Source organism: Lissotriton vulgaris, chromosome 10 (genome assembly GCF_964263255.1).
Source record: "Lissotriton vulgaris chromosome 10, aLisVul1.2, whole genome shotgun sequence".
NCBI classification, from domain to species: Eukaryota; Metazoa; Chordata; class Amphibia; order Caudata; family Salamandridae; genus Lissotriton; species Lissotriton vulgaris.
This window is the reverse complement of record NC_141698.1, coordinates 910,116,723-910,140,368: the sequence shown is the minus strand read 5'-3', so window position 1 is coordinate 910,140,368 and position 23,646 is coordinate 910,116,723. Positions and strand designations below refer to the sequence as shown.

The following is a 23,646-nucleotide window of genomic DNA, read 5'->3' as shown; positions in this document are numbered from 1 at the left end:
AAGACTTCAGAACAGTATTTGTTGACACACCGATTTTTGCACTGTCAAGATCCAAAAATCTTAAGGAACTGTTGAAACATAAAGAAACGAAGGCAATTCAGAAGAAGGCGAAAGGGATGCGCAAATGTTTCAACTGCGGACACTGTGGAAATGTACTGATGGGAGACACATTCACACATCCACATACAGGAAAACAGATTAAACTCAGACACACTTCTGACTGTAATACGAGCTCAGTTATATATGCCATTAAGTGTACGTGTGGCCTAGTATATGTAGGCCGCACTACAAGGAAAATCAAGATCAGGCTCACTGAGCATAAATCAAACATAAGGTTAGGAAACGAGAAATCAAGTTTGGCGCAACATTGGAGAGAGAGGCAGCACACCATCCCCCAATTGAGATACACTGTACTAGAGCAGGTGTTGGTTGAGCCCCATGTGGATCCCAACGTGCGAATAGCCCAAAGAGAGACATTCTGGATGAGGTATCTGAACACCGTTAAACCGGGTGGGCTGAATGACAAAATCGAATTTGCGTGTTATTTATGAGTATATTATGTATAAACCATGATCCATGTTCCTGTGGTCATAAGTGAGTTGTTAATACAGGATCAAGTTTTGGTTAAGCGCCACCAACGCCTGTGCACACATGACATTTTTTATACTTCTATATATTTTTTTACACGTTTTTTTACACGTTTGCTAGATTGCTACACGATTTTCACTAACATACACATTTTTTATGTTATTTATTTTAATTGTCATTAGGACATTTTACACATGATTGCTGGATACACTGTACAGATTATGAGCAATGAGACCAGAGTAGTTTGGTGACATAGCTCTCTCAATAAAGTTTTTGTATTCGAAAGCTACAGTCCTCTTTCTATCAACACAGTTTGGGTGCTCGTGTTTATTATTAAATGGATTTGTACCATTTTGCGCTGGACACGATTAAGAAGCATGTAAAATACTTCTAAAATAAAAACGCTTTGGAGTATTGTAGAAGCCTCACGACAATGTTTGGAGGTTGCGAGTAAGGGGGCGGGGACACCAGTCCGTTGTTGATGTCGGGCGTTAAATTACGTCCCGGCATGCCGTGCCGATGCTCGGCGTTTTCTCACAAACTCGAACAGACGATGGAGGCAGTGTTCACGTATCGGCAAGAAGTTTAAGGTATTACACAGGGCGAGTACAATTACGGTTTTCAGATAGTGATGTTGTCGAAAAGCAAGGATAGATAAAAACGCATGGAGTAAGGGTTGTTTTTGTACCTTAGGTGGAGCAGCAGTGAAACAGAAGTTTCGAGTCTTGTGTAGTGACAACAGGAAGTAAGTAGCTGGTTTGCACAGGGTGATAGAGGCATTTGTTATTCAGTACTGGCATATTTATGTTAGTTCCTTTTTGTTTCTAGGAACAGTCGTTTATTAACGGAATTTGAGTTAAGGTGACATAGTACCCGATTGGAGGGCAAGTTTATTTTACATTTATTTTACATTTTTTCACACATGTTACTGGTTCACGTGACACATACGTTGGGTGCACTAGACTAAACTTGATGGCATGTATAGGGCATACCACAGTAGTAATTATCACTCAATTGCTTGGATAGCTGGCATGCTTGGATAAAGTGAGATCATGCATCTGCATGAGTAAATAGGTTGTGTGTCCACTTATTGTGTAGAGCATGAGCACAAATCGAAGTTTGATGACAATATTTGAGAAATATGGACAAATTGTTACTTTTTCTTATACAGCATTTTTTCTTATACAGCATTTCCCCTGACGAAGATGCTTAGGCATCGAAATGCATTGGGAGTCGTCACAAGTTCTGATGGAATTGCTTATTTGTATTTGCATTAGTTCGGTATCTGTCAGGAATAAGTGAATCATATTTTCAATGAAAACTAATTGTTAATATGTTTGCAAAAAAAAGCTGAAAAAACTATGCATTTTTGAAAATCAATAGTAAACAATCAATGAACTTCAATCATTTTGATTATTTCTGTTGTTCATCAGAGTAATGATGGTATAATATAAATCAATGAATGTTTAACTTAACACTTTCACATTAAGATAAATGATATAAATGAGTGGTTAAAATTTCGCACCTGAGCAAGTTCGAACAGTGCACTCCTGCCCTAGACATAGTTGTGTCTGAGTGTTCAGTTAATTTAGAGACCTGACAGGGGTCAGTCAGGTAGCAGGTCTGCACCGATTTATTTTTTTTAAATTGCATTAAGGTTCAAAAGCAGTGGTGTGCAGGTTACACACACATCTTTGTTCAAATATTGGAATTTCACATAACAAATGTAATGCAGAATTTCCAAAATTACATGGTGTAATTTAAATTTAATCTGGGCCTATTTGGGTGCTCCATCCAACATTCTTCTGTCTGCAAATGTCTTACTTATGTTACTAAACTGACCATTTGTGTTGCCTGGAATCAAAAGCAAAACTACTTTCCAGACAGGTGGCATACTACCTACGCCTCGTATTTCCTCATCTTCGGCCATTTTCCTGGTAATAGTTCCTTCACCATATCCTGTAAGCACGCTGCAACACTGCAGTCGAATCTTCTTTTGGGCGTTTGGATGCCTTTTCTGATACAGGCGTCTTTATCCACTACATATGAGACATCACAATTTGTCACTACTTAGGATGTTTCCATTAATAAGCAGTGGGTTGTCATTACCTGTGATCTCAGTTGTGTCTGAAAGGGCTCTAAGAGCACTGTTTACATATAATTGAATTGGAATCTCTACCCCCCTCCCCCCTCCACACACACACTCTGTTGAAAGTTCATTAGTGGCCTTGATCAGGTATCCCATAACTCCTTTGTATAGAAGTTAATATGGACTGGGGCTAACATGCACTTGGTTTGTCCTTGCTCTTTTGTTTATGTCAGTTTGTTAGTGATCCTGTCATTGTTTCCCAATTACCCAAATATTGTACGGGATGGAGTCTATGTACACAGCTTCATGACTGCAGCCCTTAATAACTGGTCCCTGTTTTTTTTCCCACTATGTTAAATACTTGTGTAGTCCAAAAATAGCAGGCAAAGGCACAGGTTTTTTGCATGCAAAATGTATCTAGTAGATGTAGGAAAAGAAATATGGGTCCCACTGTGAGCTAGCCATTTTGGCATCCACATTGTGAGAGGTGTATCATTTTCTCTTTCTCCTTCTACTGTTGTATGGAAGCTTGAGAGCTTTATGCATCTTCTGTTCATCAATGATCAATTTTCTGTTTGTAAGGCTATTTCTATTTCTTTTCGAACATTTTTACGTATCTGGATGATTAAACTGGCCATCTATGACTTTGGAGAGATTTGTATGAAACTACGGGTTTAAGTACTGCCCTTAGAATCATTGGCAGCCAGGTATTTGGTACCAAAAAGCACATCATAGGACTCATGTTGGGTTATGTCATGTTATGTTTATATGTAAAGGGCACTATCACATATGTCAGCATGGAAGTTCTATACATGAATTCCCTTCTTCCACACAGGCACCGGGTAGCCCCTACCGGACTTTGGTGCTCCCTGCTAGACCTCTTTCTCTTAGTTAGTTGACGGACAAAAATACAGAAGACAAGTACAAAGCATTTCTGGTAAAGAATGACAGGCCAGGATCTTCGTTTTAAGATTTACTTAAAAGAATTAAAATACAGAAATGCACAACCTGGGCCATCAAGTAACATTGCTGATTCTTAGATTCAAAAGAAAATACAGAAAAACTCAGTAGAGTTCTAGTCAATATCTAACATATATTTACCATCAGAGTGTGGAGAAGGGTCTCCTGTCATCATAGAGAAATCTTACCCTTTTATAGGGCTTTAGACAAAAGCTTCATCCATTGACTACATTGGTACATAGTTTGCACACTTATAACCAATAGAAATTAAGCAAAAGCAACAGTTGATAAAGAAATACACTATTCTAATACTTGGAGATCTAGTGTTCAGAGCATATTCTCTCTGTAAGTGAAATATTACATAGTATGTTATTCAGGCTGGGACAGTTGTTCTGTCCTTGAGAAGGTGCACTCTGCTTAGGTAGTCACAGGCAATAATTTCTTAGCTACTGAAAATCTATGAGTCTTTATTATGGTACATACTAAACAGCACCTAGAGTGACCTGATTAACTGCAGCGTCAAAATAAAAATGGACTACAAGGCCTAACTATCCTTAGTTAAAATAAAGCATAAATGTTTGCATTTTGAGCATAACATATAAAGCAATCCTCACCCACACCCTTGAGGGTTTCCTGTTGCTGGGCAGATGTGTGTGCCTAGCCCTGCCTGTTGTAGGTTGGCAAATTGAAAAGCCAGGTATTCAGCTTCTTGCAGAATTTAAGAAGGGAGGCAGAGACTCAGATGTAAAGTGTGAGGCTGTCTCACACTTTGAGAGTGTTGTAAGAGAATGCCTTTCCTCCTGATCTGATTCTGTGTATGTATGGGATGTCTGCGAATAGGAGTCATACAGAGTGGACGTGTCTGGGTGGTTGGTGGAAAAAGTTAAGACTGTCAAGGTTGGTGGAGACTAAGCTGTGCAGTGCCTTAAATGTGTGTGTGTGTGTGTGATTAGTGAAATTAGTGTGTTTGTGTATCAGAAGCCAGCAGAGCTTCCTCAGATGTGGTGTGATATGAGATCTATATGAGAGCTTGAGGATGAGTTTGGCTGCTGAGTTCTGGTTGGTTTGTTTAATTTTAGTGAGATGCTTGGTGATCCCACAATAGAGGGTGCTCCCTTAGTCCAACTTGCTGTTCATGAGGGCGTGAGTGACAGTTTACCTAGTGTTGCTTGGGATTGACTTGAATATCTTCCTTAGAATCTTCAGGGTGCGAAAGCAGGATGCAGTAACAGCATCGACTTGTGTAGTCATGTCCAGTTTGCTGTCGATATTTATTTTGTGGTTCCTGGCGTGGCTGCTGGGTGGGGTCCTAGTTTAGCTTGCCACTAGTTGGACGTCCATGACGAGGTGTTCTTGACGAAAATCACTTCTTCTGTCTTAGTGATGAGCCTGAAATAATTGGCTTTCATCCAGGTAGGGACTTTGGTCAGGCATGCAGTTCACTTGTTTCTTGTGTTGCGGTCTCATCCGAGAGAGTATGAGTTGCTTGAGTTTGGCATAGGGAAGGATGTTGATGTCGTGTGCATGGATAGGGCTGCATTATGAACCTTAAGGCACTCCACAGATGAGTTTGTGGGATTCCGAGGAATAAGGTTTGAGGCTGACATCTTCTGTTCAGAAGGAACATATTCAGAGAAGAGCAGATCCTTGGGTGTCAATTTTGTGCAGGCACCTTATGAGGATGGGGGGTGAGATCATGTCAAATAATGCAGAGAGGTCCATTAGAATGAGGGCTGCCATGTCTCCACTGTCAAGGATCAAACAGATGTTGTTTAGTTTCAATGAGGTCTGTTTCTGTGCTTTAGTTGGGTCTTAACCAGGACTGTGTGGAGTTAAGGAGGTGGCGGTTGGTTGCTCCATAGTTAAAAAGCATGGTGGATCAGGGGATGATTTTTTGAGCAGGAGAATGATGATCACATGTTTCCAGGTGTTCAGGAATGTGGTTGAGTCAATGGCATTATTAAGGATAGGTGTTAGTGCTTTACTGGTTGGAAAGAGCCCTTTTGTGAAGGAGTGGTGGGGGCAATAGTTAGAAGGGGCCCCCAGTGGAAGTGCTTCTTTGTAGCAGCAATTTCAATGGTGGTGATGGTGTCCCACATAGTCAGAGTTTGTTCTTTGGCTATGATGGGAAGTTGATTTCTAACAGTGAAAGGGCCTGGTTGAGATTTAAAATGCTATAATCTGAAAGTGATTTTTTAACTGAAGAATTCTGAGAGGTCTTGGGAGGGAGTGATATTGCTGAAGATGGAAGGAGGCACAGTGAAATCTTTGATGATGGCAAAGATTTCCTTGCTGCTGTTATTGCTGATGTCAATACAATCTGCAAGTGGTGTGCTCTTGGTGTTCCATATCTACTGGAGGTAGTGTCTTAAGGTTGATTTGAAGATGAACCCTAAAAGTGTTGAGTCATTGGACCTTTCTCATTTTATTTCTTTAAACTCTTTTTTGCTGCAACAATGTTGAATCATTGTGCACTCCTGCTCTCGAGTTGATTCACTTTGATGTCATACTCATTTGTAGATCCCTGGTGTACAATAGTTAGGTTAATGTCTTGTAATATTGAACTGAAGTGTCTGATATATAATATTTGATTAATACATTCCTAAAACGTGGGCCCACTGCAGTACTTCTTTGCTACTTAAATGTAAAGAGAGTCTTGGGTAATCAAGAGGTAACTCCTAGTCATTCTCTTACATCCTACTGTTATCTGTCCTGAAGCTTTTGGTGGTCTCTCTTTGTTGCTTCAAAACCGCACTCTTTCTTGATAATGGGCTAGATGCTGTAACCTTTATTGATATTATTGATGATGGATTTTTCAGTTGGAGGATGTTGATGTGACATTTCTTAGCACTTGCAATTGACGCAACAACAAACATTAAAGAAAAATGTAAAATACCTTCCTGAGATACATTTTGAATAATTATATTGATTTAAGGAATTATCCCAGATGCTCAAACATTCATGGACTGGGACTAAATTTGTTTTTTACATTTGATGACGTAATAATAATTGTTGTTTTCTCTTGCTTAGGTATGAGGTTAACCTAAGAGATGCAAGAAACGCTGGTATGAGGAAAGCAATTACAACAAATCTATCTATGGGCATCTCACAGTTTCTTACATTTTCAACCTATGGACTTGGGCTTTGGTACGGAACAAAATTAACTGTGGATGAACCTGAGAATTATTCAATCGGTCATGTGATGATTGTAAGTACATACATAAGAATCATCACTTCTACATAAACACAATTAGAATAAAAAAACATCCAATTCGTTACACAATTGCTTAATATGATATCACAGTTGGCAAACTAAGGGCCTAATGTATATGTTGGTGATATGTATACTCTTTTGCAATGGCGACGGAGTACTTTCAAGATAATGGACTGCCCGCTTGATTTAGATGCAGGCAGACCATAAGTTTAATCACAATAGAGCCTAATCTGTCTCAGCCATGAATTAGAGGTTAGTGTTCACTGCCCCTTACTGCTAGGAAAACCATGGCAGCAAGGAGCAAGGAAACTTGGTAAATACCTCCCTCACCAGAGGGAGGACTCTGATGGAAGAAGGACATTTTCTTTTTTTATTTAAAAAGAAAAACCCAGCTTCAGGATTTTCTTTTAGAATTTTGTTTTTAAAAAACTGTTTGGTGCAGGGCTCTGGCATGGCAGTTTCCGGTAATGCTTTAAGGATGGAATGGTACTGCTTAATTTTGTTGTTTGTTAAACAATGCAATATTTTCAGTCACACAAAAATGTCAATGTTAACGTGCTGTTTAACAGGAATAGTCTTAAATATATTTAGTAGGGTTATTTTAATGTTCATTTAACATTATGCTGTATTCTAGAACTGTACCAGTCCTAATTCTTTTCTTACGAACCTAAGTTTCTTACAACTTTAAAAATGTTGGCTAAAGTATCATATTTGTCATCCCCTTCACCGTTTACCAGCCTTAGCACATTGGAATGCTGAGAGCTCCAGTAAAGACAAAGGAGTGACTCAGGGCACTTAATGGGTGTATAGAGATAATGATCAAACACGACCATGGTTGTGTTTATCTTTCTCCCTTTTTAAATAGAATATTCTTCCTTTGGTGGGTGAAAAAGTTCTAATAGACTCTGGAATTTCTTACTTGGCCCATACCAGCTGGTAAAGGCCGTGTTCCTCAATACAGGACCTAACTCAGATGAGGGCCTTTACAACTGGTATGGCCCTAAGAATTAGATTATAATGCTACATTAAATACACATGTCTACTATTAACAGTCATCAAAACCTTTTGATTCCTCTGCATCATGAGTGATGGTAAGTTGGTCTGAATGAGAAGGAGAGACCTCACATTGCCTATTCTCCGGCCGCTCACACACTTCAAGGTAATCAACATTTAAATCGTGGGAACATTGCAGTGAATAAAATTCAGGATTTGTAAACGAAAATTGGGGCAGGATTAAAATGATCACCTCAAACCTAAGAGCATTGCACTCCTCATCACAACTTGGCCTGCGTGAAATTATAATGACGCATGAGTAATTGGCATAGTTTGGTAATTTCACATAATGGAGTCTAAGCACAAAACAACAAATCCAATCCTGAGTGGCAGGGTTTTGAACGCAAGCGTCACTTCCTTTACCTTGGATAGTCAACAAACAAATAAGGTAGGTTTTCATATGAGTTGACCATTCAGGTGATTTGTGAGTGCAACACAACAAATCCACACTCCAGCTACATTATTCTGTACATAAGTGAGCCAAAATCAACTCAAAATTACAACTGTTATTTTCATTTTTACCTGAGCGGACCATTCAGATAATGTTTTGATTACGAGATTCATTTTGTGCAGTTCCGTAAATTTCTTCATAGTTATATTGGATGTTGTGTAATTATGCAACAACATATTACCTGGCTTTCATACACTCTTAACCACAACCCTCTTCTATTGTTTGTAGTGGGGTGACAAAGATACAGTGAGGAGTACAGTAGTGGAAAAACTTGGAAAAAGGATGGATGCAAAATCATATGCCACCTTTTGAGGGAAAAGAGTTAGGGCCTGATTATATGTTGCTTGGTACTGGAACAATGGTACAGTGGTCAATGGTAAACTTACACGAGTATCGTGTAATCACAAGTAAACCATATGTAATGGGAACTACTATGTGGGACTGAATTACCTGGTTGTAAAACAAAACAGAACTCCAAATTCCATGGGGTGTTAGAGCACACATTTATAACCTGGTTAATAGATGCTGGTGAAACTAATCAAAGGGCTTGTGTTCCTAAGTCAAAATAGACCACCCCGTCACCTACCCCCTTGGCGTCTCCACCATTAATGCCGTAGAAGTGGAAGGGGGTAGGTGATGCGACCTGGCCCCCAGCTCAAACCATAGCACGCACACTAAGCTGCGCCTTTGCGCCATCTGATGACATGCTGTAGTACAGAACTTAGGCTGATCTGGATCAATGAGATACACACCCAGCAGGTAGCTCAATTTGGCACCACTCTATGTGGGGTAGTATTTGCACTATATTTGTTTTTTGTCCTGAGGAAGTGCCCCGGATCCTTAAGACCAAAAAGGGCGTGAAACATGTTGACAACACAAGGAGGATTGACCACCACTAGGTCCACCTCTTCAAACAGGAAGCGCAATCTTCCTTTCCAGTCTTCACATCTGATTGACTACCAGGTTTCATACTAAAACCAAAGGTAGCCACAGTCTTTATTAGACCTTTCATCTCTGGAAGGAATTCCTACTAATAAAGTGTAGTACCCGGAAATCCCCCTACCAGTTTTAACCTCACACACAACACCCCACTTTAGAAGCCAGCCCCCTCACTTTCATTCATCTATGCAGCAATTCTTAGGGACCTGTTCGACATTGCAGCGCCAGCCCAATGAGGAGCAACGCCTGATGATAAAGCATGACATCCCCTAGGGGATGTGTGAGGGCAACATGAACAGTCTTGCTGACTGTCCACTCCCATTATTCTGACATAGCCACACTCTATAGCTGTGAGATTAGGTGCTTTATATACACTCTATTTTGACTTAGGAACTCGAGTTTCTGTATTGATCCTTGGGAGCATGTGCTCTTGAACCTCTCTAACATTTCCCCTGTCATCCACAGGAACCCCTCTCCTCTCTGACATGGTTTCTTCCTTTTTTTGAAACGTAATATATGCTGGTACCTTGGTGGGGTGTACGGTGAGAGAAAGGCTTGGCAGAGTAGGAAATTAAAGTTTTTTTCTGGCTTGAGGGAATTGCATGCTAAGTGGAAAAACTTAACTTCTTTGAATCAGGTGGAATGGAAACACGTATCCATGAAGTACTTTAGCTCTGTCTGACTAAGAAATGGGGTCCATGAAAGTTCATATTAATATATATTGTGCTTTCATCTTCTTGCTGAGGATTTGTCAGGTAGATACAGGGCTACCAAATCTTTCTCACCACTGAAAGAGTTGTGTTTAAGATAAAAACAAAAATGTTACAGATGACCCTATGACAGCTATCAAAAGCTCAAAGTCATGTAGATAGATACAGATTGTCCCCTATTGCAGCCCTTCATACTGACGGTTTTAGCTTTTTCCAGTTCTTTTATGCGCACAACATACATTGTAAAATACATCATGGGTTCTTGGGTCAGCCCTCTTCTGCCATTGGCTTGTTCTAGTGAGCCTCCATTTAGCAATTTGTTTTGCATATTATAAATCATGTTTTCTGGGCAGCCCATTTTGGGCTATATTTATCATCATATCACGCAGTGCAGATCAGCAAGTCACGTTGCTGCACTGCGCTGCATGTTAGGGAAAGGGCAGAAATGCTCCGTACTTAACATTGTATGGTGCATTCTTGCCTTTCCCAGCGCTGGTTCACAATGTGCTGCCTAGTGCCAATGCAGGTACTCTTGCTCAATGGTGCAAGTGTGCTTCTGTTGTTGGCAGAATTGTTTATATGCAGGAAGGGACACTTTCCTTAACAAAAAAATCCCCTGAGGCATTTTCCTCCTTCTATGTGTGCTGCAGAATGCTGCAGAATTCTCAGGTCTACCACTTATGGTAAATCTGCAAATGCATGAAAATCCAGGGGGTTTTCATGCTAACACCCACACACCATCCATGGAATGTCTCCCTGAGGCAGAGTAACACAACGGAGTGATGTGCACTGTGTTGTGTTACTCAGGATATAGCAAGCCACTCAGGGTCACATCTCAAGGGCTGCATCACTTTTGCACCCTGTTGAGTAGTGCACAAGTGATTCAACCCTTTGTGTATGCCCATTGTTAGAAATGGGATTTCTGGTTGGCTAGGGCTTGTGGCTAAGCCAGGCAGAAACCACCACTCTAGTCAGGGCAAGGGAGTTACACGCTGAAGATAACCCCTGCTCACCCCCTTGGTAGCTTGGCACGAGCAGTCAGACTTATCCCCGAGGCAATGTGTAAAGTATTTGGGCAACACACAAACAGCGGCACCACACTAGGCACACCACAAAAGAAACTCCACACAAGGTTATATAAAAATAGCCTTTGTATTTTCATAAAGACATTAGATCATAACCACACATATACACTGCACAAACTGGCACCAAGTAGAATTTTACAGGGGATTATATACAGGACAGGGCCAATTGGGCCACTGTCAGAACCATCAGAACCGGTTAGTAAATATAAAACACAACCAGTAACTACTGGTACAATAATGGTCATAGGCATAAAACACTTTAGGCTCAACCTTATTAGCATAAACACAATATGCAATAGGCCTCACCAGCATAAACATATTATGCAACCATCATGGGGCATAAATCACATCTGGCAAGCATCAGCATAAATACATAATGCACACATAATGAGGCCTAAACATTATAGCACTAGCGAATCACAGTAACCCCATGTACACACTGTAATTGCATTAGGCATTAATCAGCAGTGCACCGCAGTAACACTACAACAAGGTGCATACATCACCTTACAAACTGACCCCAGGCCAACTGGCCTTCCACTGGGGCTCAAATGCTCTATGTCCAGAAAAGCAGGGCGCTAACTGTGGTCTTTCAAGTAGCCCTATGGCTGCCAATGCAGCTAAAGCAAAGGTGCGCAGCTTGCAGGAGGCGGAGGAGTGTATCTCACTCCTTTCTTGTCTCCCACAAAATGCCCCCAAAGGAAAATGGCATTGGCACCACCATGCCGTGGAAGCCCCACTCTGGGAGAATGTATGATGTTACAACGCATACATTTACAACACATGCCTTTACAACGCAGTTTTTACATCACAACATCCTTTAAAATGCATTCCATTACATCGGATGACACTACATTGCATTTTTAGAAACTACCTTTACAACGCATTCCATTACACAGCATACTACCTTTACAACGCATACCATTACAACGCATACGATTACATTGCATTTAAGGTACGTATTGGATAGTGAAGGGGCAAAAATTAATATTCTAACTCCAGGGGGTGCAACAGTAGGGTAAGTGTTGGATAGTGTAGGGATTAAAAATTACTTTTCTAACTCCAGGGGGTGCAACAGTAGGGTAAGTGTTGGATAGTGTAGGGGAACTATGCATTGTAATGGTATGCATTGTAATGGTATGCGTTGTAATGCCTGCGTTGTAGTGACATGCATTGTAAAGGATGTTGCAATGTAATGACTGCGTTGTAAGTGTAGTGCGATGTAATGACTGCATTGTAAAGGTTGTTTACCCTCTGGGACTTGTAAAATAACTTTGCCCCAAACGTTGCAGCTACCCGCTCTCTCTCGCGGTGCAGCTGTGGCCAAATTCCCCTGGGCACCACTGTGCCCTTGGAGCCCCACTCCAGGACTCCCAAATGTCAACAAGAATGCCCCAAAGAAAAATGGCACTTCCAGGGCTGCCTTAGGGAAAGCAATGGCCCATGTACAGCCCCACTCACCGGGGCATCTCAGGACTCCTCTGGCTGGCCTGAATTGGTGGTTACACTGCGTTCGCCCGTCTGGAGCGTACATGGAGCTAAGCCTCCTCACCCGTGATCCTCTCAGCATTGTGGGCCCGCTCACCATCAGGCTTGGAATTGCCTGACTTCCTGTGGCCTCCCTTGTTGCTCGGCAACACCTCAGAACTCCATTGCGCGGGTTTCGCTTACGAGCGATAGCGCTGGACAGCTATCCGTTCTCCTCCTTCTTGGTCTCAGTCAACGAAAGGGGACAACAATGGAGTGCTTGTCCTGCACTCCTGCAGGGCCATCACCAGTAAGGAGAGAGAGAGCGTTTCCTCCCTGCAGCTCTCCCCTCCTACTCCCCCTGGACCTTCTTCACGCTGCCCAATGGGTTTCCAACCACTCGCAGGGCTCCCACTTTGCTCACAGGACCCCTGCCCACATTCAGGTGCCGACTTGCCTGACTTCCAGTATGCTGGACTCGGTGGCTTCTCCTCTCCTTACCTAAGCGCGGGGTAGGCTCCCGCCTTCTAATAAACACAATTGCGGGGTGGGCACCCACATTCTTCCTACTGCTGGGTTGGCTCCTGCCAGTCAACACAAAATACAGGGTGGGCGCCCGCTCCAAAGGCACCGGTTCATCCAGGTGGAGGAATCCCCACACCGGGGTTCCCTCGGAATTCAGTGCAGTGCTGCAGAGCACCATGATTCCATCATGGAATTAAAGATATAGTGCTCACAAGGCGCTATGCTCAAAAACGTCCAGGGCAAAGGCTGGGCCCAGGCAGGCCAGCTCACAGGATCCTCCAGCAGAGAAGGCCGTCTGTTGTGGCGGTTCCTCCTGGTGCCCAGTTGCAGCAAGTCCCCTCAGCACAGGAAAAAGCACAACACACATGGGGCCACAGCCTCTATATTTATATTACATCTGGGCTTTGTCTACCCTGGCACAGGGCTTGAGGGAAAAAGCCAAAACTGGTTCGGGGGGAATTGGAGCACTTTGTTTAGAAGGCTCCTCTTCCCCTTTGTCAGGTGGGGGCTCATCATCAGACACACCACAGGGGCGGAGCCAGCATTGTACAGGTTAGGCACAGACCTATTCAGGGACCAGGGACTACTCTTCCCACTACTCCAAATGCAGATGCCCTATTCAGCCTAGCGCTGACTCATCCTGCCCCTCCTCGAGCCACACACACCTCACCAGCCCCTGTCACTCAAAAGTCAGACATGCAATTCACATCAGGCAGGCAGGCACATAGCACATAGAAATGCCAACTTCTAAAAGTGGCATTTCTAAAATAGTTATAATAAATGCGCACACCATTGCGTAGCATTTAATATTACTATTTCAAACATACCAAACTTGACCACGCTGCTACTCTCATATCAGGAATTACCACTGAAACACTTATCAGGGAATCCCCAATGCATTTCTATAGGAGGGCACCTTCACAGTAGTGAGAAACCAAAATGGCTGTTCGTCACTACCAGGACATGTCACACACTTAAGGTACATGTCCTACCTTTCACCTACAATGCACCCCACCCATAGGGCTAGCTAGGGCCTACCTTAGGGGTGACTGATATGCAGTAAAAGTGGGGTCACGGACATGGCACACACTTTAGGTGCCACGTCGCAGCGACAGTAACACTGCGCGCACAGGCCCTGCAACAGCAGAGGCCTGAGACAGGTTTGAGAGGCTACTTTGGTGGGTGGCGCAATCAGCGCTGCAAGCCCACCAGTAGCTTTTAATTTACCAGCCCTGGGTATAGAGATACCACTTTACAAGGGACTGACAAGTAAATTAAATATACCAAACAGGTGTAGGCCAATCCTTACCATATTAACACAGAGAACACACACACTTTACATTGGACAGCAGTGCTAAAGTGCCCAGAGTCCTAAAACCACCAAAACCCTGTCAGAAAAAAGTATCGGAGAAAATCAAAGGGATGAAGCTCCAAAAAGGGCCAAGTCCAACACCCATATTTCCCATCAGTCTGTTGGAATGGATGAACACATCGAATGAGCTCAACCAAGGCCTGGCCTGCAGCCTCTTTTGTTTATAAAAGAGTGTGGCTGGCCCTCTTCCCATCATTACATCCACACAAAGCCTTTCATATTAGAGTCAGGGCTACACAGGAAATAAGTTCACATCCACGTCACACCTATTTTATGATGAATTTGTGGACAAAAAATGAAAACAAGTAGCCTTAAATAGACTATCCCTCAAAGCCATATTTTATACTGACCCTTCCAAAATGAACAATCTTAATTGCAGGTAATTCTTTTTCTTTAATGACCTAAATGGGGATGATGTTATACATCATATTCCATGAGAAATACAATAGTCAGCCAAAGCCGAATATATTTAATAGTAATTAATATTAAGGAATGTATATTTCTTATGCAATGTAAAATACGTGTTTGTAATAGTCGAAATGATTCTGTGTATGTAGATTCTGTGCACAGGATTGTTGTTCTGCACATGTTATGCCGAGCTTTCCACTGGCCACAAGATAAATTAAAAGCTAGATGAGCAGCTATTATGTCATCACTTTGACTGCAAAAGGAAAACATGTACCAACAATTAAGTCTCTACTCCCTAGTTTTCTAAATCAATGATACCCTGAACAAGAGCACATGGATTAATCTTCTGAAAAGATAAAATTGTTATATTATGTAATATTATTATCACATTTTTATTCTTGGTTTGTGAAATCATTGATGAACACACATGAAATAACATAGTAAATGCCAGAAACACAGTAGATAGCTTTTGAAGAAGATGTTACAAATATTATCAATAATCAATATGAATAGTGTTTTACAAATTGTGTTGTTTTATACAAGACACAAAAAACACAAGCAATAAAACCTTTATTGGTCTGGGAAGGGGAGGGAGCTAATATCCAGAGGTAAATAATGAGCTGAGGAAGAAACCAATAGGACTGTTGGAGGGACAAAGTGTTACATGGGGTTAGGCATGTAAGTGAAGGAAGCAGTATGGAACACAGGTTGTGGGGATTACAAGGGGAAAGCACTCAAGGTAAAAGGGCATCGCTGATTTGGCCGGGTTGAAGCAAACACGCGAGGGAAGAGCAACACAGAGCATAGGGTGGAAGTTGCAGGGAGAAGAAGGCAAGGGAGACAGCAGCACAAGGAATGGGGAGGAAACACACAAAGGGAGAGAAACACAGATCGTGAGGGAAAGGGCATGGTGGGGAAAGGCACACGAGGGGGGATCTGCAAAACACGTACTCTTGTGGAATGCTGAAATAAAACAATAAAAAGTTGATTCCTAAAAGTGAGTAGTGGAGTCACCCAATCAAAAGGATACTGCAGAGGCTATGCTCCAGATTGTGTACAAACACAAGATAGGACAAGGAAAATCATAGAAGGAGAAGTAAGAAAATAAGAGTAACAGTAAAACCAACCAGTGATAAGTGGTGGGTGGCCCAAGGCCCAATGTAAGGGCTTGCTAAACTACACCATTAGGCAACCTCGTTTTTCCAGCGATAGGTTAGATGTGATAGATGGTGCAGGGATACGCCATAAGGATAGTCTTGACATAGTAAACACATTTGAAGCTTACTATACAGAGTTAAATAGTTCTCAACGCACCTCTCCCCCTGAATTTACTCCCTATTTAGAATACATAGCTCTTGGATGGCTAAGTGACTCACAGCTCGACTTCTTAGCAGCGCCATTTGAAGAGGATGAGCTGCGGGCAGCCATGATGCAAATGAAGTCCCTAAAAGTGCCGGGTTCCTATGGCCTTCCCATTGATTTTTATAAAACCTACATTGATCAGCTGCTCCCAGTACTAAAAGAGGTTTTTCTTGAAACCCAGGAGACACAAATCCTACCTGCATCGATGAGAGAGGCGCTTATTACATCATTATTAAACCAGGCAAATCCGCAGATCGCTGTGAATCTTACAGCCCACTCTCTCTCATGAATACAGATGCAAAAATACTTGATAAATTGCTAGCGAACTGGCTCAACCTACTGATGGAAAAACTGGTCCTCCCAGGCCGGGTTTATTCCCGCAAGGGCGACTTCGCACAACCTTAGGACACTATTCTCCATCTTACCGGCAGTAGATCCCAAGCTAGCCCTGGTGGCTGTGTTTCTTAATGCCTCTAAGGACTTTGATTCGGTGGAGTGGGACTAATTTTTCACCATCTTACAATGTATGAGACCCCCCACATGCTTTCTATTATGGATCCAGCTTCTCTACACCTCACCAACGGTGAAAGTTTTGATCATCGGACACACCTCACACTCGATCTCTCTATCCCATGGTACTCGTCAGGGCTGTCCACTCTGTCCCATTCTTTTTGCATTAGTAATAGAACCATTGGCAGTCAAGATCAGGCAACACTATCATCACAATAAAGACCCCAGCCGAAATCTTAACCCGCTACTGCGCAAGTTCGTTAAATTCGCGGCCATTCAGGTATCTACATTAACTGGTCCAAATCACTGAATCAGGCTGTTAGAACAAATACACCAACACTGGCAAGTTTTCTACTCAAGCATATTTTCAAAATGTTGCATAGAGACAGATAAATCTTTTATGAACTATACTTGAGAGCAGGGCCGGACTGGGAATGCAATCCAGCCCTGGAAATTGAGTCGGACCGGCCGCGAGGTTGGTGGGCTTGGGAAACACTGCTGGTACTTTTGTTACAAGGGGCCGATATTACAGCAATGCTGTAAAACCCGTCGGGGTAACAAAAACGGTCCCCAGGGTCCCAAAAGCAGCCCCCACCCTGGTGTCCCACCTGGGAAATGCCCAGTGCCTTCTATAGCCAGGCCAGCCCTGCTTGAGAGCACGAAGCAAAACAACAGTGCATGAATATTAATAAATCTATTGACTATACATAGGTTTCAAAGTATAAAGTGTTTCTTTTTCCAGAGCTATTTGATAGAGGAGGAAGTACTTAAATTCACTACCTGATTGCTTTCTCTTACAGATTTTCTTTTCACTTATGATGGGTTCATTCCATCTTGGCCAAACTGCCCCAAATCTGGAAAGTGTGGCCAGTTCTCGCGTGGCAGCCTATGAAATTTACAAGGTTATCAAAAAGGTAGGCAACCAAAAAAGTCAATCAGTTGTTTTTTCACTATAATTTTTTAACATTGCTTCTACATCTTATGTGCTTAAGGTTGAACCCACATATGCTACAAAATACATTTTCCTATCAGAAGAAATAGAAAAAAACCTAAGCTAATCCATTGTGCATTATTGATATACCCTCTCTTCAATGCCATTCAGTCTGTGTGGTTGTTTATGCAGAGTTGTACTTTTAGTTTATTCAAGTGGAAAGCTATTTTATTTCCTTTCCTTTATTTGGTAAAAAGTGAATATACCTTTTTCATTGAAGTGGTAGGGATCTCAATCTTTTAAGGCACCAGGTACATCCAGAAAGTAAAAAATACATCAAGGTTGCTCTTTTATAGTCGATATATTTTAGGAACCAGGATGGTTTTATACATTTATTTAAGCAATTCTGCAATGCCACATGTGCACTGAATCATCAGTCAATTTAAAAATGTATAACAAATAAGGTTGACTGCTTTCTACCCCTCAAGGCTAGTTCAGATGTGACCGCTGAGGCAGTGTCTGCTTGTCCTGGGCCATCCCAGCTCTAAGTATTTGAGGCAATTGACACAGATATGCTGGGTATCTACTACATGTAGAAGTGAAGATGTCTAGAGAGTGTTCTGAGGGATAATGGTGAAGTCCACTTTTGTACACTTCAGTAGCCTGTGGGTGGGAGGACCTCTGAACCCTCTCTAATCAATAAGCAAAAAGTTCCCAGGGGCAACTACACTCACTTTTGTAGCACTTCTTGTTTGCTTTACTGCAGACTGGCTGAAGATGTCTTATTCTAGGAGAAGTTATAATGTCAAGCCCCATCTTCCAGGGTAGGTCAGCCGGAACCCACCCATCAGTATGGTGTTAGGAAAATTAGCAGCCCCCGCTTAAGCTATGTCAAGCTGGTTCTGAATCCAGCTCTCATCCTACTGGGATGGTGCCAGGATGAATACAATTTTCCATGGGATCAGAGCGTCCCCGTCCCAGGTCTCTCCTTTATACTATATATGCGCTCAGGCACACTTTGCTCATTATTGGTTTCATTCACCCCGCTATGATCCACATGTCGCCACTGAACATTGGCTCGCAGATCCAATCCCACTGGATGGCGTCCTCCTTTCTAACGTCGAACCCCGAGGGCATTGCCCCACTTCTGTAGATTGCACAATAGAAGCCTGGTCCCTCCTCTACTCCCCCCTTCTACCACTTACCTATCATCCAGAGATGTCACTATTACAAGAAGGTTTATTTAAGAAGGTTGCACGTACACAAAATATTCACTGCGGAGAGACCTATATGTTAGTGGTAAATTTCGCACTCTCCAACAACTATGCCCTGACCCCTCACCATCTACCATGGAAACCTTTTTATATGCCCGCCTTCGACATGGCATCCAAACCTGTAACCCCACATAACCCTCTGATCCTGCGACATGGGCCCCACTGCACCAAATCCTGCGTGCATCTACTGCCTCAAACTTGGTGTCCACATTCTACCACACTCTGTATATAGATGCTGACTATCCTCCATGTGCAGCTTGTGCTAAATGGGCTGCGGAGCTGGGGCAGGACCTCACTGAAGAACAATGGGTATTCTGCTGCAGGCAGACGGAACAGGTCTCCTCCAATGGCAGACTCCAAATTATCCATTATAGATTCCTACATCGCAGCTACTACACTCCATTTAGACTCCATAAATTCGGTTTGCCGGACACAAACAGATGTGATAGGTGTAAAGCAGAAAATGCTGATTTCCTGCACCTTGCTTGGCAGTGTCCAGAGGTACTTACCTATTGGTGTCAGGTCCTCATGGCTCTGGACTCTATGACTTCTGTGTCTATATCTTGATGGTCTCAGCGCCTTGAGACCCTACGGGTATGTAGTGCGCTTTATAAATGTCATTGATTGATTGATCTTGATCACCACTTATAACCCTTCTTGGGTACACTGAACTCATCCCTGCCATGTATTGAAAATGTGTGTCCTGTCTTGTGCTGGCTAAGAAGCAAGTGGCATGCAGATGGGGCTGGGGGCGAGCACCCAAATTTAAAGATTGGCTGGGAGACATGATTCTCTGGCAGGACCAACTCTGCACTTATGCTGAACTACTCCCTCGTTCCTCACGTCCTCGCGACATTTGGAGCCCACTGCAGACACATTTCCTGGAACATCCTGTCAATGCTATAGACTGACCATGAGGCCTGCTCTCATTACCCCTGGGTTTACTCAAGCCAGCTTATGCTGTGGCCTTCGCTTGTGATAACTGTGCAGGATGTGCCTATTTTAGAGATCTACGATCAAGGAGCACCGCAGCGGCCGGTGTATTGGGGTCTATCCTATGTAATACTGTAAACAAAGTGCGCAAGTTAAGGGAAGTAGACCTGTGGGGGACAAAGCCAGACTGTGCTGGTGAAATAATAAACTCCATCAATAAAGACAGCCGGATAGCGATTACTTTGGCTGAAATTTTATAATCAAGATTCAGCAGGGACAATGGCTGGTAGGAACAACACAGTGAGGGGTCTTTGCCGGGCTTAGGGAGAAGGATAATAACAGCCTCCCTGAAGGTTGGAGGAAGAATACCGATTTCAAGGGCCTCCGCATACACCTCTTTCAACCGGGAAACCAGTACATCCTTATATGCTTTATAAAAATCTGCAGAAAACCCGTTGAGGCCGGGCGCAGAGGAACCTCTAAGTGCATCAATCGCTTCCACCACACTTTCCTGGGATATAGGAATGGCCAGGAAGTCTTGCATATATCGTTCAAGATAAACAAAGGCAATTTCGGCAAGATATTCCTTCTGTTTACGGATGTCCCCGGTGTTCTAGTGGTGTACAGAGTTTTGAAGTAAGACAGGAAGGTGTCTCATATCTCCGGAGTAGAGTGTACCACCTGGTCATACGGATCTTTAATTACAGTGATATAGGCATTGCTCTACGGACGGCGGAGCGTATGGGCTAAAACCTTACCAGGCCGTTCACCCTCCCCATATCGTCTGGCCACATTCTGTTTGTTCTCTTACGCGGATGACACCCAGATTGTCTTCTCCCTATCAGGGCGAGACGAGAATAACCCCTCTGCACTAAAGTCTGGCCTCACTCTTGTGGCTGACTGGAGGCAGAGGAACTGTCTCAAACTGAATGGGGAGAGGACAGAGGTGGTCATTCTGGGTAAAAATAAGAACCTTTGGGGCCCTCAGCACTGGCCAAATGAGATGGGTTCACTTCCTGTGCCCACACATGCCGTACGCAATTTGGGCGTCTAAATTGCCGACAAGTTAACAATGAAGCAGCAGGCCATTAAGGTCGCAGCAACCTGTTTTTCCACTCTTAGGTGGCTCCAAAAAATCCTATGGATGCTTCCCATTCCCTCCCGTAGAACGGTTGTCCAGGCATTGATAACATCTCGCCTGGACTATGGCAATATACTATATTTGGGCGCTGATGTAGCCACTGTTAAAGTACTCCAGGTTGTACAAAATGCAGCCGCGCGACTTTTGAAGAATGTTCCTAGGAGAACTTCGGCATTATCTGCCTTGCATGATCTTCATTGGCTTAAGGTCTCTAGTCGCATAAAGTTTAAGACATTGTGCTATATGTTTAGAATCAAGCAAGGCATTGCACCTACATACTTACAAAAGCTGGTGCAACCCTACAGGCCCAAACGTACTTTTACATTCTTCGGAAATTGGGAACTTCATTGTACCAAGAGTTAAGCTGGTAAGGATGGGGGGACGATCCTTTTCCTATCTTGGTCCCAAATATTGGAATGCCCTGCCCACAGCCCTTAAATTAGAGACCAGTCTTCTTCGCTTTCGTAGAGCACTGAAAACGCTGTTGTTCACATACGTAGTTGGTACCTGTATGCTGACTTATCTGACATCTTCTTCTCCAGTCTATACCTAGCGCCGGGAAACCCACTGCGGGTAGCTGTGCGCGGTAAAAGTTCAAATAAATAAATAAAAATAAATAAATTAAGGAATAATAGTGCACGCTCAGTTGTCTCTTGAAACTCCATCATTAAAGCCAACCGTCGAGCCTCACCGGCCTCCGACACAAGCAAGTCCACGTCTAGGGCAGCAATTTCTTTCTCAATACAGCTTAAAGTGGATTGTAGATCTCACAGGACCCCTGCATTCTTAGCAATACAAACTCCCCTGATATAAGCCTTAAAACCCTCCCAAAGTACTGCCCAGGAAGGCCTTACATCTGTTTCTTTCAACTTCCTGAAATTCCTAGAGCATCCCCAGCTGCCCTTCCTGAGCTGATATGTATCATATGCTCCACACTCAGCCCATCCTGTACCAGGCCTAGGCCATTGAATCTGCCCTGAGAGCAGTTTTCACACTTTATTAAGGTCAAGCACTGGTGGAGCAGCTGTGTAAGGTTAAATCAAATTAGCTCCCCTGAGTGTCAGGCAGAGGGAAACAGTACCTATGAAAAGCTACCTTTCACAAATATGCATCAAATTGTGACTTTAACTTTGAATTGTATTTTTATAAATATTAAACATAGTGGTTGAATTAATTCTCTACTGGTCCCTAAATTGAGACAAAAAAATATTGTATGTTGTTTCTATGGGCCAACAACAGGCTTGCACAGTAAAAATAACTGTAGGGTGCTTGCCACTATAGCTACATGTTAACATTATGATTCCAAGTGTCCCGCTTTTAAAAACCACTCACAATACCTTGTAGGTTACAAGGTCTACATAGGGGTGACTTTATTTATTTAAAATGAAGGTTTTTCTCCTGCCAAAAAGAATATTTTGACATTTTGGACTGATGGTTCAAAGCACAGGAGGTACAGGAGGTACAGGTACAGTCGTAGACCAGAAGCTGTGTTGATATTGTTGTGATAGTGAATGGCACAATAAGTGCTGCAGTCAACTGGCGGCATTTAACTTTTCATGTCATAGGTGCATTTCTGCATTTCTGCACCACATTATATGATCTTCTAGGGAAAGTAGATATGGCCATTAGATGTGTGCAAATATCACTATATTTTAAAGGTTAGACAACATGTACTAAGGTCTATTTAGCAGCGTCTCAATGCACAGCGTCACAAAAGCAGCAGCAGCAGTCTAAACAATATGAGGATAGCGGGTAGCTGTGCGCGGTAAAAGTTCAAATAAATAAATAAAAATAAATAAATTAAGGAATAATAGTGCACGCTCAGTTGTCTCTTGAAACTCCATCATTAAAGCCAACCGTCGAGCCTCACCGGCCTCCGACACAAGCAAGTCCACGTCTAGGGCAGCAATTTCTTTCTCAATACAGCTTAAAGTGGATTGTAGATCTCACAGGACCCCTGCATTCTTAGCAATACAAACTCCCCTGATATAAGCCTTAAAACCCTCCCAAAGTACTGCCCAGGAAGGCCTTACATCTGTTTCTTTCAACTTCCTGAAATTCCTAGAGCATCCCCAGCTGCCCTTCCTGAGCTGATATGTATCATATGCTCCACACTCAGCCCATCCTGTACCAGGCCTAGGCCATTGAATCTGCCCTGAGAGCAGTTTTCACACTTTATTAAGGTCAAGCACTGGTGGAGCAGCTGTGTAAGGTTAAATCAAATTAGCTCCCCTGAGTGTCAGGCAGAGGGAAACAGTACCTATGAAAAGCTACCTTTCACAAATATGCATCAAATTGTGACTTTAACTTTGAATTGTATTTTTATAAATATTAAACATAGTGGTTGAATTAATTCTCTACTGGTCCCTAAATTGAGACAAAAAAATATTGTATGTTGTTTCTATGGGCCAACAACAGGCTTGCACAGTAAAAATAACTGTAGGGTGCTTGCCACTATAGCTACATGTTAACATTATGATTCCAAGTGTCCCGCTTTTAAAAACCACTCACAATACCTTGTAGGTTACAAGGTCTACATAGGGGTGACTTTATTTATTTAAAATGAAGGTTTTTCTCCTGCCAAAAAGAATATTTTGACATTTTGGACTGATGGTTCAAAGCACAGGAGGTACA

The 23,646-nt window shown here is 42.7% G+C and overlaps 1 protein-coding gene across 2 annotated transcripts in view; it reads left to right on the top strand.

Annotated features, from left to right (window-relative positions):
* LOC147688996 (ATP-dependent translocase ABCB1-like) overlaps window positions 1-23,646 on the top strand; it is a 684,547-nt gene that overhangs the window by 199,826 nt on the left and 461,075 nt on the right. For both annotated transcript variants that reach the window (XM_086941883.1, XM_086941882.1), the window contains exons 7-8: window positions 6,668-6,845; window positions 17,534-17,647. In XM_086941883.1, coding sequence (XP_086798009.1) covers window positions 6,668-6,845; window positions 17,534-17,647 — 292 coding nt within the window. The remainder of the gene's footprint in view (window positions 1-6,667; window positions 6,846-17,533; window positions 17,648-23,646) is intronic.